The sequence below is a fragment of the Staurois parvus genome, unplaced genomic scaffold, assembly GCF_062004578.1.
Source record: "Staurois parvus isolate SC_StPar_1 unplaced genomic scaffold, SC_StPar_1.0 ptg000851l, whole genome shotgun sequence".
In the NCBI taxonomy this organism is placed as follows: Eukaryota; Metazoa; Chordata; class Amphibia; order Anura; family Ranidae; genus Staurois; species Staurois parvus.
Window position 1 is genome coordinate 166,159 of NW_028318647.1, and position 20,097 is coordinate 186,255.

Sequence of the window (20,097 nt, forward strand, 5' to 3'; positions counted from 1 at the left end):
CGGGGGCTGAAATGGTAACTCCGCCCCTCACCCGAACATCAATCCCGACACTACTACACAGCTCACCAGGCTCCACCTGTAACAAAAATACCACTTTTTGGAGGAAAGACCCTTTAAAAGGCTCCGGTTGAGGTGCGTCGCAATGGAATGAGCTCTCACCTTGGGGAAAGGGCTGCTCCACACTTGGATGCTCTCGTTGACATGCAGCTGTCTCAGCAGAGTGTTACTGATGGTGTTAATGAGGACAGGTAGGGAGTGCACCATGGTACTATTGAACACGGCTTCATAGATGAAATACTGGAAGACAAACACAAGACGGTGCAGTGAGGACCCCTCTAGACGTGCCGGAATCAGTCCCACTCATTATCTGTACAATGTACTGACGTGGATTCTATAGAACACAATGGGAAGGCAGAGATTCACATCCTGTGACACCAAGACTAGTCCCCGGACCCCGCATTCACTTAATCCGCTCTCCCCGGACCCCGCATTCACTATATCCGCTCTCCCCGGACCCCGCATTCACTATATCCGCTCTCTCCGGACCCCGCATTCACTATATCCGCTCTCCCCGGACCCCGCATTCACTATATCCGCTCTCCCCGGACCCTGCATTCACTATATCCGCTCTCCCCGGGCCCCGCATTCACTATATCCGGTCTCCCCGGACCCCGCATTCACTATATCCGGTCTCCCCGGACCCCGCATTCACTATATCTGGTCTCCCCGGACCCCGCATTCACTATATCCGGTCTCCCCGGACCCCGCATTCACTATATCCGGTCTCCCCGGACCCCGCATTCACTATATCTGGTCTCCCCGGACCCCGCATTCACTATATCCGCTCTCCCCGGACCCCGCATTCACTATATCCCTCTCCCCGGACCCCGGATTCACTATATCCGCTCTCCCCCCCGGACCCCGCATTCACTATATCCGTTCTCCCCAGACCCCGCATTCACTATATCCGCTCTCCCCGGACCCCGGATTCACTATATCCGCTCTCCCCCCCGGACCCCGGATTCACTATATCCGCTCTCCCCCCCGGACCCCGCATTCACTATATCCGGTCTCCCCGGACCCCGCATTCACTATATCCGGTCTCCCCGGACCCCGCATTCACTATATTTGGTCTCCCCGGACCCCGCATTCACTATATCCGGTCTCCCCGGACCCCGCATTCACTATATCTGCTCTCCCCGGACCCCGCATTCACTATATCTGCTCTCCCCGGACCCCGCATTCACTATATCTGATCTCCCACAGTACACAGAACATGGAAATGCAATTATTTTAGTAAATATAAACTGCTAAATACATTTTCTCATCAGCAGTATATAGCAGTCACGCACCTTCTATCAGTGGCCAGCAGAGCATGGATTAAAGCTTGTAGGAGGAGTGTTCATTCTGCTCTGACTGACCTATGAGGCTGCATGACCCCTGACCCTCTGTCTGGACAGCACTGATTGGCCCTGTGCTGATCACATGCTCTCTCCCAAAGGAAAAAAGAACTCTCTAACCATACACACTAAACTGAGCATGTGCAGAGTGACTCCTAGAGCTCTGTACTATCAGCAGATGGATTGGGGACAGTAGAAGAAGGGGAGGATCAGAGAAGACAGGATCAAACAGCCTTTTTGTACAATGCGGAGGATTAACCCCTTAGGTTCCTCAGTGAGTATAACAAGCATGCTTTACTGCATCTACAGACTGATTGTACTGCGGGGGGTTTAGTAACACTGCGGCCTATCAATCCGAGATGCTTTGTATTACAATGGAGCAGCAGCTGCCAAAATGCAGCCAAGCCTGTCTATAATGACACCTGCAAATGTCATTGACTAATACATTGTAACAATCTATTGTTACATTGTTTTTACTATTTCATTCCTACTAAGATCAATGCTGTGACATTTTATCTCTATATAACATCGGTTAAAGAAATGCTACAAGTAAAAAGAAAAAAAAAAAAAAAGATTTTTTTTTAACTTGCATTCCCATTTAACCCCTTATTAACCCGAATCACTCCTAATTTACTCTTTCATCCCCTTAGCTATTATTTTTCCGCTGATTTTTTAACCTTTTTTTTATTATTAATAATTAATTTTTATTTTTTATCCATTTTTTTAATTTTTTGTGTCATATTAAAAATTCTGCAAAATTTAAAAAAAGAAAGAAAAAGTGCCTTTATTCATCAGCAAATTGCCAAGCTTTGCACCAGAAACAGTTTTGCAATGTCAGGACACACTATAGAATCAAATTTATACTTTTTATTCATAGTAACACTTAAAAAAAATGCAACCATTTGGGTTTTTTTCTCTATTTTTAGCACTTTTTTTTTTTTATGTCTTTATGCCTAGAGAATATATAAACAAAAAATGTTTACAACATGTAATAGAACCGACCCCAGACTGCGCTTGGGTACTTCCGTTAGAATACCGCTTCCCCGTCCGAACACCGACCCCAGACACCACAGCCGACCATACAAGACTAGGTGACACCGGTCTGTCTGAACATGGAGCTCTTTATTTGAAACTCGAACTGGCTTTTCATACACTCAGGGAACAATCCCTCCTCCCTGCATAATGACACAGGGCGGGGCAATCTACACTTAGCAACAAGAGACACACCTGTATTCAAACTTCACACCAGCAGACAGTCCCATCAGGAGGGAGGGCTGCTGGAGACACCCCCCACTAAGCTTATACACATAAACACATACATCCCATAATAGAAGCAAAACACACAATAGAACAGTGGGATGCAACCACATGGCATTAAACAATCAACAACCCCCCACCCCAATATTAGGGCAGATCACCCTGTACCCCTAACAGGCACAGGGTGACTTACACATAAGAGGGATATGGGGAGCTGAGACAGGGGTCTCCCCACCTCTCCAAAGTGAGCTGGGTTCCATGGGCCCCCCACCCAAAGTGACTCCCGTCACACATTATTGCCAAAAGAAAGCCTTGTTTGTTCTTAATTATTGCCGAATAAAGAGGCCTATAGTGGAAATGCGGTTTGGTCTATAATGGCCAAGGGGGAGAACAGAATTGAGTATGATGGTTCCTTTGGCCCACTTCACATCTTCCCGCCAGCGATTGGATAAATGCGGTGCATGCTGTACTCTACTCACTACTTACACCCTCCTACCTTTCCTGAACTAATGACATCCAAAGCGCCACTGTGAGGAGCGACAGACATATAGTCAGTCCCATTCATCAGGTCCACCTTTATCCTTTGGCTGTGCAGGTGGTCAATTATCTCATCTATACTGGCACCTGTGGAGAAAAAAGGCCAAAGCTTTACGATGGATAATTTGCATCTGTGTTGAATATAAACATTGTCAGCAAAACAGAAAAAGAAGAGTAGAGGAAGAGGAGAGTTATATTATAATACATTAATATGGTGGTCCACCAAGAGGCAGTAGTGGAAAAGGAAGAGAAGGGAGAACATCGCTATTGTGGTCCACCAAGAGGCAGTAGTGGAAGAGGAGGAAGAAGGGAGAACATTACTATGGTGGTCTACCAAGAAGCACTGGTGGAAAAAGAGGAGAAGGGAAAACATTATTATGATGGTCCACCAAGAGCCACCGGTAGAAGAGAAGGAGAAGGGACTACATTACTATGGTGGTCCATCAAGGGGCATCTGTGGAAGAGGAGGAGAAGGGAGAACATTACCTTGGTGGTCTACCAAGAAGCACCAGTGGAAAAGGAGGAGAAGAGAGAACATTATTATGTACGTCCAGCAAGATACAGCAGTGGAAAAGGAGGAGAAGGGAGAACATTACTATGGTGGTCCACCTTGAAGTACCGATGGAAGAGGAGGAAACAGGAAAACATTATTATGATGGTCCATCAAAGGAGCATCGGTGAAAGAAGAGGAAATAGGAGAACATTATTATGATGGTCCACCAAGAGGCACCGGTGGAAAAGGAGAAGGGAAAACGTTATTATCTTGGTCCACCAAGAGACAGCAGTGGAAAAGGAGGAAAAGGGAGAACATTACTATGGTGGTAGACCTTGAAGTACTCATGGAAGAGGAGAAAACAGGAGAACATTATTATGATGGTCCACCAAGAGGCACCAGTGAAAAAAGAGATAGTAGGAGAACATTATTATGATGGTCCATCAAGAGACAGCGATGGAAAGGAAGAAGAAAGGTAAACAGTATTATGTTGGTCTACCAAGATACAGCAGTGGAAAAGGAGGAGAAGGGAGAACATTACTATGGTGGTCCACCTTGAAGTACCGATGGAAGAGGAGGAAACAGGAGAACATTATTATGATGGTCCACCAAGAAGCATCGGTGGAAGAAGAGGAAATAGGAGAACATTATTATGGTGGACAACCAAGAGGCACCGGTGGAAAAGGAGAAGAAGGGAAAACATTATTATGTTGGTCCACCAAGAGACAGCGGTGGAAAAGGAGGAGAAGGGAGAACATTACTATGGTGGTCCACCTTGAAGTACCGATGGAAGAGGAGGAAAAAGAAGAACAATATTATGATGGTCCACCAAGAAGCATCGGTGGAAGAAGAGGAAATAGGAGAACATTATTATGATGGTCCACCAAGAGACAGCAGTGGAAAAGGAGGAGAAGGGAGAACATTACTATGGTGGTCCACCTTGAAGTACCGATGGAAGAGGAGGAAACAGGAAAACATTATTATGATGGTCCATCAAAGGAGCATCGGTGAAAGAAGAGGAAATAGGAGAACATTATTATGATGGTCCACCAAGAGGCACCGGTGGAAAAGGAGAAGAAGGGAAAACGTTATTATCTTGGTCCACCAAGAGACAGCAGTGGAAAAGGAGGAAAAGGGAGAACATTACTATGGTGGTAGACCTTGAAGTACTCATGGAAGAGGAGAAAACAGGAGAACATTATTATGATGGTCCACCAAGAGGCACCAGTGAAAAAAGAGATAGTAGGAGAACATTATTATGATGGTCCATCAAGAGACAGCGATGGAAAAGAAGAAGAAAGGTAAACAGTATTATGTTGGTCTACCAAGATACAGCAGTGGAAAAGGAGGAGAAGGGAGAACATTACTATGGTGGTCCACCTTGAAGTACCGATGGAAGAGGAGGAAACAGGAGAACATTATTATGATGGTCCACCAAGAAGCATCGGTGGAAGAAGAGGAAATAGGAGAACATTATTATGGTGGACAACCAAGAGGCACCGGTGGAAAAGGAGAAGAAGGGAAAACATTATTATGTTGGTCCACCAAGAGACAGCGGTGGAAAAGGAGGAGAAGGGAGAACATTACTATGGTGGTCCACCTTGAAGTACCGATGGAAGAGGAGGAAACAGGAAAACATTATTATGATGGTCCATCAAAGGAGCATCGGTGAAAGAAGAGGAAATAGGAGAACATTATTATGATGGTCCACCAAGAGGCACCGGTGGAAAAGGAGAAGAAGGGAAAACGTTATTATCTTGGTCCACCAAGAGACAGCAGTGGAAAAGGAGGAAAAAGGGAGAACATTACTATGGTGGTAGACCTTGAAGTACTCATGGAAGAGGAGAAAACAGGAGAACATTATTATGATGGTCCACCAAGAGGCACCAGTGAAAAAAGAGATAGTAGGAGAACATTATTATGATGGTCCATCAAGAGACAGCGATGGAAAAGAAGAAGAAGAAAGGTAAACAGTATTATGTTGGTCTACCAAGAGACAGCAGTGGAAAAGGAGGTCCTCCTCCTTTTCCCCCGCTGTCTCTTGGTGGACCAACATAATAACTGCTAAGGTGGTCCACCTAGAAGCACCGGTGGAAGAGGAGGAGTAGGGAGAACATTATTATGATGGTCCACCAAGAGATAGTGGTAGAAAAGGAGGAGAAGGGAGAACATTACTGTGGTGATCTCACAAGAGGTACCAGTGGAAGAGGAGGAGAAGGAAGAACATTATTATGATGGTCCACCAAGAGCCACTGCTGGTGAGGTTTTTACCCATCCTTGGTGGATATGTGGTTTACATTCCTGTAACAGTTTGGCAGAACCCTTTTCGGCCATTCAAGCCTTGCTATTAGTCACTAAGGCCACATACCACACTAAAACCTGGTACACACTACCAATGCTGCCCAACATTCAGCCCATGTATACTAGGCTTAAAGGACCAGTAAGGAAGAAGAAGGGGTGGGAACAGGCTTAACCCTCCCAGCAAAAGCTGAAATTGGCATAACAATTGATCTGCTTGTGTCTTTGGATCTGTTGAATGTTTTGGTGTGTTTTCCCAGGATTAGAGTACAGTGTGGATGAGAGAAGGGACACTGCGTATATGAACCATGCTATATAAGGGTCACTTTCGATAAGGGTGACTATTTGTAAGGGTTCCTTAGGATTTTAAACCCACCAAAACAAGACTTTATTGGAGTGAGGGTTTATTTCCTGTTACAAGCCCAAAGGTTTTTCTTCCAAATGGCGCAACTGAAAAAAGGGGGTGGTGGGCATTTGGCTTTTGACATTATATATAGATTACTGATTGTTGTGTTGTGCCTGGTATTCCCCTTAAAGCAGTGTTTCTCAATTCCAGTCCTCATGGACCCCCCAACAGGTCATGTTTTCAGGATTTCCATTATTTTGCACAGGTGATTTGATCAGTTTCACTGCCTTAGTAATTACCACAGCTGTTTCATCTGAGGGAAATCCTGAAAACATGACCTGTTGGGGGTCCATGAGGACTGGAGTTGAGAAACACTGCCTTAAAGTGACATTAGGGATCCAAAGGTTACCTGTGGAGCTCTGGAGAAGAAGGCTGCTGAGGTCCTTCTGACTCTTCTGTCCTGGACGCAGGAAATACAGATCAGAAGACAGTTTGATGGGGATGGAAGGCTTGTGATTGTACCAGTGAAGAATGTTTACTGCGACCTGGGCAGCCAGGAAAAGGAATAAAGACAGACACCTGGAAGAGAAGGAACAGAAGGATTTAAAGTGTAAAACTGAAATCTATTCTGAGCATGTTTTGGCGTCACGTCTCACTGTATACAGTTTTCTTTAGCAAAATAATGTTTTGTGACTCTGTTGCAGCAGCGTAGGTAGACTGCCATGTGAACTCCTTTAGTTGGCCATTTGTTTGCTTATCTGATGACATGACAGGTGGCAAAATGGCCAAATGAAAGAGCCCATGCGGCAGGATGTTGGTTGAAGGCTTGCCTATCACCAAAACAGCCTCAGAACCCAGGGAGCTCAATAAAGGACAACACAACCACATTCTGTTTTACCACATCCCATCCTTCTTATTTTTTTATTGGTGTTACGGTACTCTCAGAATCCCTGCCAAGACTTTCACAGTTCCCAGTAACAATTTCAGTAACGTGGTAGGTGCTGTGTCTTCTCATCCGCTACCTGAGAGCTAAAGAGGTGCAATACTTAACAGCTAGTTGCGTTTTGTTAACCTGACCACACTGTTGCCTGCCATGATCACTGCCTGTACCTGACTACCCTTGTGCCTGCCAACTGCCTGGACTTCTGCCTGGACCTGGCTGCTCTCTTGCCTGGCATGACCTCTGCCTGGGCCTGGCTGCTCCCTTGCCTGCCATGACCTCTGCCTGGGCCTGGCTGCTCCCTTGCCTGCCATGACCTCTGCCTGGGCCTGGCTGCTCCCTTGCCTGCCATGACCTCTGCCTGGGCCTGGCTGCTCCCTTGCCTGCCATGACCTCTGCCTGGGCCTGGCTGCTCCCTTGCCTGCCATGACCTCTGCCTGGGCCTGGCTGCTCCCTTGCCTGCCATGACCTCTGCCTGGGCCTGGCTGCTCCCTTGCCTGCCATGACCTCTGCCTGGGCCTGGCTGCTCCCTTGCCTGCCATGACCTCTGCCTGGGCCTGGCTGCTCCCTTGCCTGCCATGACCTCTGCCTGGGCCTGGCTGCTCCCTTGCCTGCCATGACCTCTGCCTGGGCCTGGCTGCTCCCTTGCCTGCCATGACCTCTGCCTGGGCCTGGCTGCTCCCTTGCCTGCCATGACCTCTGCCTGGGCCTGGCTGCTCCCTTGCCTGCCATGACCTCTGCCTGGGCCTGGCTGCTCCCTTGCCTGCCATGACCTCTGCCTGGGCCTGGCTGCTCCCTTGCCTGCCATGACCTCTGCCTGGGCCTGGCTGCTCCCTTGCCTGCCATGACCTCTGCCTGGGCCTGGCTGCTCCCTTGCCTGCCATGACCTCTGCCTGGGCCTGGCTGCTCCCTTGCCTGCCATGACCTCTGCCTGGGCCTGGCTGCTCCCTTGCCTGCCATGACCTCTGCCTGGGCCTGGCTGCTCCCTTGCCTGCCATGACCTCTGCCTGGGCCTGGCTGCTCCCTTGCCTGCCATGACCTCTGCCTGGGCCTGGCTGCTCCCTTGCCTGCCATGACCTCTGCCTGGACCTGGCTGCTCCCTTGCCTGCCATGACCTCTGCCTGGACCTGGCTGCTCCCTTGCCTGCCATGACCTCTGCCTGGACCTGGCTGCTCCCTTGCCTGCCATGACCTCTGCCTGGACCTGGCTGCTCTCTTGCCTGCCATGACCTCTGCCTGGACCTGGCTGCTCCCTTGCCTGCCATGACCTCTGCCTGGGCCTGGCTGCTCCCTTGCCTGCCATGACCTCTGCCTGGGCCTGGCTGCTCCCTTGCCTGCCATGACCTCTGCCTGGGCCTGGCTGCTCCCTTGCCTGCCATGACCTCTGCCTGGACCTGGCTGCTCCCTTGCCTGCCATGACCTCTGCCTGGACCTGGCTGCTCTCTTGCCTGCCATGACCTCTGCCTGGACCTGGCTGCTCTCTTGCCTGCCATGACCTCTGCCTGGACCTGGCTGCTCTCTTGCCTGCCATGACCTCTGCCTGGACCTGGCTGCTCTCTTGCCTGCCATGACCTCTGCCTGGACCTGGCTGCTCTCTTGCCTGCCATGACCTCTGCTTGGACTCCACTACCCTCTTGTCTTCTGCATCATGAACAGTTCCTGCATCATAACTCTTCCGGACCAGAGACCCATTGGTGGGGCGATCCTGAGGACTCTGACCTGGTGCCAGTTTGAAGCAAAGAAACCTGTACCATTAACTACACCTTCAAGAGCTCTGCTGAAGACCAACTGGCACTTAGACCTTGTGCCTTAAGCGAGCCCAAGTCACCTGCAAGGGGGGGGCACCATAACAGCTAGGAATATGATGGGTAGACTCACTGGCCAAAAGGAGGACCCATGCATCAGCAAAAGGAAGACCCATGCATCAGCAAAAGGAGGAAGTCACAAGGCAACCATGCATTTCCTTTATAAGGAACTTGGGGATCTGCTACTCAGACCGACAGCCAGCTATGTACACCCAAAAACAGTTCACAAAATTGGTGATGTCTGTGGCAATAGATAATCTAAAGGAGTTTTTATCTACTAGGGATCCCAGTGGTGAGAAGTCCTTTCTCCAGCTTCTGGCTCTATTTCCTCTCACTTCTGAGTTTTTGGTATCACGGTGTTCCCACTCTTCTAAATGGATTCTCCATAGTACCAAATCCAATGGGGAGAGTGGGGATTCTGAATATGAGTTGCAGAGGAAATGCACAATCAAAAGATGTAAGAAAACAACCGGAACCCCCCTACATTTTGGGTGGACTGACTCTTTCACGTTGTTAGCCCACCCCACAGGTATACTTTAACCCCTTCACAATGACTGGATGCAAATATGTGGTCCAACTGGACTGGGCTTTTTCCGTGGGGCCACATATTTGTGTACCTGTCTGAGCCCAGGGTCCTGTGGTAATAATTGGAACCCGGAACCCCTGATTCCAGGTCACCTGATCGCAGTGATAGCCCCTGATTGATCAGTCACTGTGGAGCCTGCCCCTGTGTTTTCTCTCTCTAAATGGAGGAGAGAGATAAATTGTATCTCTCTGTGTCCTTTCAGAAAGAGAAAAAAAAGTGTACAAAAAAATAAATATAATAATAAAAAAATAATAATCCAGGGTTGATCAGGGTTAGTGTTTGGGTCAAGGTCAGGGTCAAAGGTCAAGGTCAGGGTCAGATTTTTTTTTTTTTTTTTTAAATTAGTATCAGTGTATTTTAGGCAGGATAAAGAAAAAGCAAAATGTATGCTAATGTTTCTGGGCCAGACTATGAGTACAAACAAAAACTAACGTGTGGTATCGCTGCGATCGTCAGTAGCAGGAGAATTTATTTTGGGTTGTTCTTTGGTGGTAGTTTATGGTAGAAGCAAGAAATATACAGCTAAATTAAAAAAAAATATTTTTTTTACTATTTTGGGCCAGTTTTCCTTTGATAATTAAAAAAAATCAGGAGATATCCAATACCACTCAACACCAGGGGCAGACTGACCATTTGGGAAATCGGGCACTGCCCGAGGGCCCGGGGCCAGTAGGGGGCCCCATGAGATGCCCCTGGTACCTTTAATAGGCTTTTTTGGGTGTGGTTTGAGTGTGGGCGAGGACACATGGGCCCCATAATCCCCTATTGCCCGGGGGCCCCATGAGTTGTCAGTCCGCCCTTGCTCAACACCAAATGAAATCGCAATTGATCCTGAATAAAACCGCAGTATAATCCACCTGGATGCACAAAGTAGTTGTGATGATATGGACGGTTTTGCTAACACGTCAAAAGTTGCAAAATTGTGCTTATGATTTGTTTTATCCTCAGCTGCGAAGGGGTTAAGTGTTCTTTCCTATCTCCCAGCGGATAAATACTCACACGTTTCGGATACATTTCCGGTCTCTGCATAAGTTGCGGAAGTGTAGCTTGGCTATGGTCCGGACTTGCTGCTTCCACAGAGCGCGGCCACTCACGGTACAGGGATCGGACTCCGGAAGGGCCAGCAAGCCCTGGTCAATATCTTCCGTGGATTTCCACTTCCTGTCATCATCTATCTTCTGATGGGTGAAAATATTACCATCTATAATAAAAAACAGACGGAGAATAATATCATTCAGGGACGTAAAAATTCACTCCAAATGCAATATGGCTCCTAAAGCCGATTATGATTGGTGGTCACCTTTTTTACCTTTACCCCATATGGAAGGAAAATATATTTGAAACATATTTTAAAAATATTCTTCCCAAATATATTGACATATATCTGAAATACTACAATTTTGGCCGTATTCAAAATACAGTGGGGCAAAAAAGTATTTAGTCCGCCACCAATTGTGCAAGTTCTCCCACTTACAAAGATGAGAGAGGCCTGTAATTGGCATCATAGGGAGACCTCAACTATGAGAGACAAAATGAGAAAACAAATCCAGACAATCTCATTGGCTGATTTGGAAAGAATTTATTTGCAAATTATGGTGGAATATAAGTATTTGGTCACCTACAAACAAGCAAGATTTCTGTCTCTCACAGACCTGTACCTTCTTCTTTAAGAGGCTCCTCTGTCCTGCACTCATTACCTGTATCAATGGCACCTGTTTGAACTTGTTATCAGTATAAAAGACACCTGTCCACAACCTCAAACAGTCACACTCCAAACTCCACTATGGTGAAGACCAAAGAGCTGTCGAAGGACACCAGAAACAAAATTGTAGACCTGCACCAGGCTGGGAAGACTGAATCTGCAATAGGCAAGCAGCTTGGTGTGAACAAATCAACTGTGGGAGCAATAATTAGAAAATGGAAGACCTACAAGACCACTGATAATCTCCCTCGATCTGGGGCTCCACGCAAGATCTCACCCCACGGGGTCAAAATGATCACAAGAACGGTGAGCAAAAATCCCAGGACCACTCGGAGGGACCTACTGAATAACCTGCAGAGAGTCTACCTATGATGCCAATTACAGGCCTCTCTCATCTTTGTAAGTGGGAGAACTTGCACAATTGGTGGCGGACTAAATACTTCTTTGCCCCACTGTATGAGGGGTATAGGAGAAGAGGACTTGTGCTATAAAGGGGGATTTAGAGGGTTTGTTCTAGAAAAGATAATATGGTAGGGGAGGGAGGGAATTTGTGCTAGGTCTAGGAGAATTGTTTTGGGTTTTTTTTTTTTTTGGGGGGGGGATTGTGCTAGGTCTAGGAGAATTGTTGTTTTTTTTGTGGGGGGGGGGGGGGGGTAATTGTGCTAGTAGGGATGATTGAGGGGTATTTGTGCTAGGAGGAGATTTTCTTTTTTGTGGGGGGTCCAAACATTTTGAAAAAAAAGTGTTTTTCTTATAAAATTTTGCAAATAAATAATCTTTCTTCATAAATCTTGGCCAAAATTTATTCAGTTATCTTTTAAGTAGAAAAAAAAAAACAAATTAGTTTACAACCAAAAATTATTGGTACATTGTACTACTTGTGGGGGGTGATGAAGATTTTTTTTTTTTACACTGATTGCTTTTACACCCATAAAGGCTGTAATAGCATTTCTCCTTTCTGGCTGCATTCTTGCAACCATTGAGAACTACTGTGTGAGCTGTGATTGGTCACAGCTTGTCACATGGTAAAAGGCTGTTGTGAATGGCCCTGTACCATGTGATCTCTGTGATCATTCACAGATTTCACACGTAGTAAGCAATGATGTCAGAAGTGACATCTTGCTTACTACTATTCATGTGATCACTGATTGGCCAATCAGTGATCACATGATCGGGCCTACTACAGAGGTCCCGTACAAGGATCAGTGTGTCCAGAGGACACAGCGGGCACTGGATCGCGGTGCTGCGCGCTCCATGGGAGCGTGCACAAGCAGGGGGCGGGGAGGCCACTTATAAATGGCCACCCGCCCCAGCACTGCTCCCATCCGGCCGTTTATATACAACGGCCGGACGTGAGGTGGTTAAATAGTGTTTTCGGTGTGTAGTGCTCAGATATATTTTAGTTCTGCTTTAAGGATCAGGAATGGAGTCATGACCATGTCTCTGTCTTTTGCAGCATTTCCAGCTGAGCAAGACAACGGACCAATCACCGGGATCAGGAGATCATTACCTGTTTGGTCCACCTCAGATTCTGCTTCTAGTCTGAAGAAGACATCCTCCAACGTGGTGACCGACACTCCATAGGTCAGGATTCCCAGGCTGCAGTCATTGTCCAAGGCTGAAAACAATCCTAGAAAATGGAGATCACAGAAATAAAACACACAATAAAGACAACCCAACCGGACCGAATGTAAGGAAATCCAGAACAAAGACAACTCAACTGAGCCACAATCTAACAAAATCCAGAATAAAGACAACTCAACTGGACCACAACATAGCAAAATCCAGGATAAAGATAACGCAACTAAACCACAATGTAACAAAATCCAAGAAAAGACAACTCAACTGGACCACAATGTAGCAAATTCCAGAATAAAGACATCTCTACCAGACCACAAGGTAAAAAAATCCAGGATAAAGACAACTCAACCGGACTACAACATGGCAAAACCCAGGATAAAGACATCTCAAATGGACCACAACGTAGCAAAATCCAGAATAAAGAAAACTTAACTGGACCATAACGTAACAATCTCCAGAATAAAGACATTTTTACCGGACCAGAATGTAGCAAAATCCAGAATAAAGACAACTCGACTGGACCACAATTTAACAAAACCCAGGATAAAGACAACCCAACCAGACTACAACATAGCAAACTCCAGAATAAAGACATCTCTACCAGACCACAAGGTAACAAAATCCAGGATAAAGACAACTCCAGAGGACCGCAATGTAGAAAATTCCAGGATAAAGACAGCTCAACTGGACTACAACGTAAAAAATTCCAGAACATAAACATCACTACCAGACCACAAGGTAACAAAATCCAGGATATAGACAACTCAAATGGACAACAACGTAGCAAAAACCAGAATAAAGACAACCCAACCGGACCGAATGTAAGGAAATCCAGAACAAAGACAACTCAACTGAGCCACAATCTAACAAAATCCAGAATAAAGACAACTCAACTGGACCACAACATAGCAAAATCCAGGATAAAGATAACGCAACTAAACCACAATGTAACAAAATCCAAGAAAAGACAACTCAACTGGACCACAATGTAGCAAATTCCAGAATAAAGACATCTCTACCAGACCACAAGGTAAAAAAATCCAGGATAAAGACAACTCAACCGGACTACAACATGGCAAAACCCAGGATAAAGACATCTCAAATGGACCACAACGTAGCAAAATCCAGAATAAAGAAAACTTAACTGGACCATAACGTAACAATCTCCAGAATAAAGACATTTTTACCGGACCAGAATGTAGCAAAATCCAGAATAAAGACAACTCGACTGGACCACAATTTAACAAAACCCAGGATAAAGACAACCCAACCAGACTACAACATAGCAAACTCCAGAATAAAGACATCTCTACCAGACCACAAGGTAACAAAATCCAGGATAAAGACAACTCCAGTGGACCGCAATGTAGAAAATTCCAGGATAAAGACAGCTCAACTGGACTACAACGTAAAAAATTCCAGAACATAAACATCACTACCAGACCACAAGGTAACAAAATCCAGGATATAGACAACTCAAATGGACAACAACGTAGCAAAAACCAGAATAAAGACAACTCAACTGGACCGCAACGTAACAAATTCCAGAATAAAGACATCTCTACCAGACCACAAGGTAACAAAATCCAGGATAAAGAAACTCCAGTGGACCGCAACATAGCAAAATCCAGGATAAAGACAGCTCAACTGGACCACAACGTAACAAATTCCAGAACATAAACATCACTACCAGACCACAAGGTAACAAAATCCAGGATGAAGATGACTCAAATGGACCATAACGCAATTAAATTCAGGATAAAGACATCTCTACCAGACCACAAGGTAACAAAATCCAGGATAAATACAACTCTACCAGGCTACAAGGTAACAAAATCCAGAATAAAGACAACTCAACTGGACCACAATGTAACAAAACCCAAAATAAAGACATCTTTACCAAACCACAAGGTAACAAAATCCAGATGAAAACAACTCAACTGGATCACGATGTAACAAGATCCAAAATAAAGAAAACTCAACCAGACTACAACATAGCAAAACCCAGGATAAAGACAGCTCAACTGGAGTACAACGTAACAAATTCCAGAACATAACCATCACTACCAGACCACACGGTAACAAAATCCACGATATGGACAACTCAAATGGACCACAACGTAGCAAAATCCAGAATAAAGACAACTCAACTGAACCACAATGCGGTAAAGGCCAGACCTTGGTTGTTACATGAGATCAACAAACTTTAATTCTGGTGAAGATCTGGTGATCTACAGCTTGAACCCATCCTGCATGAAAGGAGATCATTACTTGGCCTATGAAGATGACCTCTTCTACATCATCCAGTCAAGCTACTACCGGTCAGTTTCAAACCTGAATTCCAATGCAGGTGCAGTTGTTTATGCCCTACACCCCAACTGTCAAGGGGGCAGTCATTATTGTTCAGCTTTTGGACACTTCCATATCATATTTCAGGAGCGAGGGGTCTATCGCCAGACAAAGAACCAGACAACTCAACCAGACCAAGACGTAACAAAATACAAGGCAGTCCAAAGACAAACTCTGATGGGTGGAAAGTCTTCTAAGTCCCCTTTAAAGCTGAACTGTATAGAAAACACAGATGGACACAATTGTTTATTCATGACCACATGGATCAATGTAAAGCTAGTGTAGTCAGCACCTGAATATGGTGTCAGCCTTTCCTCTTGGAGGCCAACACTCAGACTGGGAAAGGGAAAGGGAAAGGCAAGACTAGGGGCAGATCAAGGGAGCCGCACTTCCATGTCGATGAGGAGGGAAGGGCAGAGGGACGAGTATAGATGAGTATCACTAATCACCTGGGAATATGTCCACGTCCTTCAATGGCAAGCCGTAGGTCAGGCAGTTCTCAGTGGCCAGCATCAGATTCGCCCCGGGAACGTGTTGTGAGACGAGCGCAGACACAGATGCGATGTTACACGAGGATTTTATATCCATGCTGAATGGAAAGACACATTTGATTGGTCACAGCAAGAAATGATATCACAAAGACACACCAGACTCACCCCAATGACTCCAACCATCACAGTGTATCCAAGAGCAGGGGTGGACTGACAACTCATGGGGCCCCGGGGCAATAGGGGATCATGGGGCCCCTGTGTCTTTGCCCAAACTCAAAAAAGCCTATGAAAAAGGTACCAGGGGCATCTCATGGGGCCCCCTACTGACCCCGGGCCCTCGGGCAGTGCCCGAGTTTCCAAATGGTCAGTCAGCCCCTGATTGGTACCATCAATGTCCATTCAGAAAAGGACATTCCCCGCTCTCCATCCTGATCCTTGGGAGAGGGCTGAGGAGAGGAGGGAACCCGGCAGCAAGGGGAGGGGGAGGAGCCAAGGGAGTACACAAGGGCCCACTAGAAGTGGGACCTGGATAGGAGGGCCGGCATGTAGAAGAACTGCAGGAGGAAAATGGAGGGCATCAGTTCTTCTATATATATGCCACTGCCTTCACCGCCTCCTCCTATCCAGGCACACAGGGGAGCTGCAAGGGCCCCCTGGAGCATGGGCAGGGTCACAACTGCGACCCCTGTAGATACGCCCCTGGTATATATATATATAGTTACACTGGTCCAAGCTGGAACAATGTAACGATGTAAAAATATCCATACCTGGAATTCTTTTTTAACCATTACCTACTTCTGTCCAAAAAACCTCTCTGCAGTGATCTCTCTGCCGAGGTCAGGGTCAGAGCTTCCGTAGGAATTGCAGGGCTGATTCAGAATGGGGCATGTTGGATGCCAGGACAGAGACCCCTGCTTCCACACAGAGAGTAAGGGGTCCTTGTCTACTTCATGCCGGCAGGGGACAGGCTTTTCTACTCAGGCTGTGGCTACAGAAAACCAACTGCAGGACTTTGCACACCATGTGTTTGCTGCACATACCTTAGGCGGTAGCTGACACCCCATTTGCTCTTGAGGAACAGGGAGGATCCAACACATTTCAGGGTCCCCTGAGAGAGGACAGCTTTCCGGTCTGAAATACAAATTACAAAGATGATTATACTTTATAGAAATGGTTCATATTCATTCCGTGAAAGGAAGGTCCACCCGTGACAACTATTCTAGTCATGCGTGATCAATAGTGGGCTGAGCAGCTATACACATATGTACCAGGAACTTGGGAAACCCTCTGCACAGGTGTACCTAACTCTACCCCCCGCTGTTCTTCACAGGTGTACCTAACTCCACCCACCCATTGTTCTTCACAGGTGTACCTAACTCCCCCCACCCGCTGTTCTTCACAGGTGTACCTAACTCCCCCCACCCGCTGTTCTTCACAGGTGTACCTAACTCCCCCCACCCGCTGTTCTTCACAGGTGTACCTAACTCCCCCCACCCGCTGTTCTTCACAGGTGTACCTAACTCCACCCACCCGCTGTTCTTCACAGGTGTACCTAACTCCACCCACCCGCTGTTCTTCACAGGTGTACCTAACTCCACCCACCCACTGTTCTTCACAGGTGTACCTAACTCCTCCCACCCGCTGTTCTTCACAGGTGTACCTAACTCCGCCCACCCGCTGTTCTTCACAGGTGTACCTAACTCCACCCACCCACTGTTCTTCACAGGTGTACCTAACTCCCCCCACCCGCTGTTCTTCACAGGTGTACCTAACTCCTCCCACCCGCTGTTCTTCACAGGTGTACCTAACTCCGCCCACCCGCTGTTCTTCACAGGTGTACCTAACTCCACCCACCCACTGTTCTTCACAGGTGTACCTAACTCCCCCCACCCGCTGTTCTTCACAGGTGTACCTAACTCCACCCCCCGCTGTTCTTCACAGGTGTACCTAACTCCACCCACCCACTGTTCTTCACAGGTGTACCTAACTCCCCCCACCCGCTGTTCTTCACAGGTGTACCTAACTCCTCCCACCCGCTGTTCTTCACAGGTGTACCTAACTCCGCCCACCCGCTGTTCTTCACAGGTGTACCTAACTCCACCCACCCACTGTTCTTCACAGGTGTACCTAACTCCCCCCACCCGCTGTTCTTCACAGGTGTACCTAACTCCACCCCCCGCTGTTCTTCACAGGTGTACCTAACTCCACCCACCCACTGTTCTTCACAGGTGTACCTAACTCCCCCCACCCGCTGTTCTTCACAGGTGTACCTAACTCCTCCCACCCGCTGTTCTTCACAGGTGTACCTAACTCCGCCCACCCGCTGTTCTTCACAGGTGTACCTAACTCCACCCACCCACTGTTCTTCACAGGTGTACCTAACTCCTCCCACCCGCTGTTCTTCACAGGTGTACCTAACTCCGCCCACCCGCTGTTCTTCACAGGTGTACCTAACTCCACCCACCCACTGTTCTTCACAGGTGTACCTAACTCCACCCACCCACTGTTCTTCACAAGTGTACCTAACTCCCCCCACCCGCTGTTCTTCACAGGCGTACCTAACTCCACCCACCCACTGTTCTTCACAGGTGTTCCTAACTCCACCCACACGCTGTATTTCACAGATGTTCCTAACTCCGCCCATCCACTGTATTTCACAGGTGTTCCTAACTGCTGCTATTTGAAGGGAGTTTTGCTCCCCATATTGTTTCCAGTTTAAAATGACAGAGAATGCAGCATGGAGAGGGATAGGGGGAACAATAATGGCATAATTTCTCTTTTATTATAACAAGGAGCATGCTGATAGGAGGAGAGAGCATAGTGTCATAGAGCTGAGCTCATCAGTCTGCTGCTTCTCCTTTCACTATCCAGTCACAAGAGGGGGAGGGACAAGACTCCTTTCCTTTTCCTCCCCCTCTCCCCTCCTCAGCTCTCCCCTTCCCTTCATTCCAGATGTGCTACCAAGGAGCATGATGATAGGAAAGGGGAGCAGAGTGACAGAGAGCTGAGCACATCAGTCTGCTACTTCACCTTTCCCTGTCCAGTCACAGGAGGGGGAGGGACAAGACTCCTTTCTCTCCCCTTCCCTCCCCCTCTCCTTCCCTCTCCCCTCCCTAACCCTTCCCTTCATTCCAGATGTGTTACCAGGGAGCATGATGATAGAAAAGCAGAGCAGAGTGACAATGAGCTGAGCACATCAGTCTGCTGCTTCTCCTTTCCCTATCCAGTCGCAGGAGGGGGAGGGACAAGACTCCTTTCCTTTCCCTACCCACCCCTCTCCTTCCCTCTGCCCTCCCCTTCATTACAGATGTGTTACCAAGGAGCATGATGATAGGAAAGGAGATCAGAGTGACAGAGAGCTGAGCTCATCTATTTGCTGCTTCTCCTTTCACTGTCCAGTCACAGGAGGGGGAGGGACAAGATTCCTTTCCTTTCCCTACCCTCCCCAGCCCTCCCCTTCCCTTAATTCCAGATGTGTTACCAAGGAGCATGATGATAGGAAAGGAGATCAGAGTGACTGAGAGCTGAGCTCATATCTCTGCTGCTTCTCCTTTCACTGCCCAGTCACAGGCTGCAGTAGCACAAGACCTTAAGTGTTAAAGCAGTTCTAAAATCTAATTTTTTTGCGCTGAATGCATTCTTCGTATTAAAGTATAAAACCCCCAACTATGTCCTACCCCCTCTATTGCTAAATACTTACCCGACGCCTCTCACACCGATCCAGTGTTGTCCTGGCTGCAACACCACTCCCCTCACTTCCAGGTCTCACAGGAGACCAAATCCTGTGAGGGCAGAGTGGGGGAGTGGCTTATAGGCGCTGTGTGTGCCTGTGGATGCACACAGCCCGCCTCAAGAGCATGCACGCATGGGTGCTGCCATAGCACCCAGCTAGCTATGGAAGCAACCGAAGGAGGGAGAAGGTGACAATGCCAGAGGGAGACTTCCAGAAGAGGAGGCAAGGGACACAGAGCAGATAAGTATAACCCATTTTTTATTTTAAATAAATAATAATAACAACAACAATAGCCTTTCTTATCACTTTACCCACTTGAGCTCTGGAAGGTTTTACCCCTTCGTGACCAGGACATTTTAGCAGTGTGTTACTTTACCTGGCAATTGCGCGGTCATGCAACACTGCACTCAAATTAAATTTATATAATTTTTTTTCACACAAATAGAATTTTGTTTTGGTGGTATCTGATCGCCACTGGGTTTTTTTATTTTTTGCAATATAAACTAAAACAAACTGGAAAATTGGGGGGAAAAAAAACAATATTTTTGACCTTCTGCTTTAAATTATATCCAATAAAAAA

At 47.1% G+C, this 20,097-nt stretch overlaps 1 protein-coding gene across 3 annotated transcripts in view; it reads right to left on the reverse strand.

The window, feature by feature from the left end:
* Nucleotides 1-20,097, reverse strand: part of ABCA5 (ATP binding cassette subfamily A member 5) — a 136,551-nt gene that overhangs the window by 39,893 nt on the left and 76,561 nt on the right. For all 3 annotated transcript variants that reach the window (XR_016306666.1, XR_016306665.1, XM_089655587.1), the window contains exons 16-22: nucleotides 16,825-16,915; nucleotides 15,743-15,882; nucleotides 12,874-12,993; nucleotides 10,661-10,862; nucleotides 6,741-6,910; nucleotides 3,154-3,281; nucleotides 160-297 (exon numbers count right to left, since the gene is read on the reverse strand). Coding sequence is in view for 1 of the 3 variants with exons in the window: in XM_089655587.1 (XP_089511713.1) it covers nucleotides 160-297; nucleotides 3,154-3,281; nucleotides 6,741-6,910; nucleotides 10,661-10,862; nucleotides 12,874-12,993; nucleotides 15,743-15,882; nucleotides 16,825-16,915 (989 nt within the window). In the remaining 2 variants the exon portion in view is untranslated. The remainder of the gene's footprint in view (nucleotides 1-159; nucleotides 298-3,153; nucleotides 3,282-6,740; nucleotides 6,911-10,660; nucleotides 10,863-12,873; nucleotides 12,994-15,742; nucleotides 15,883-16,824; nucleotides 16,916-20,097) is intronic.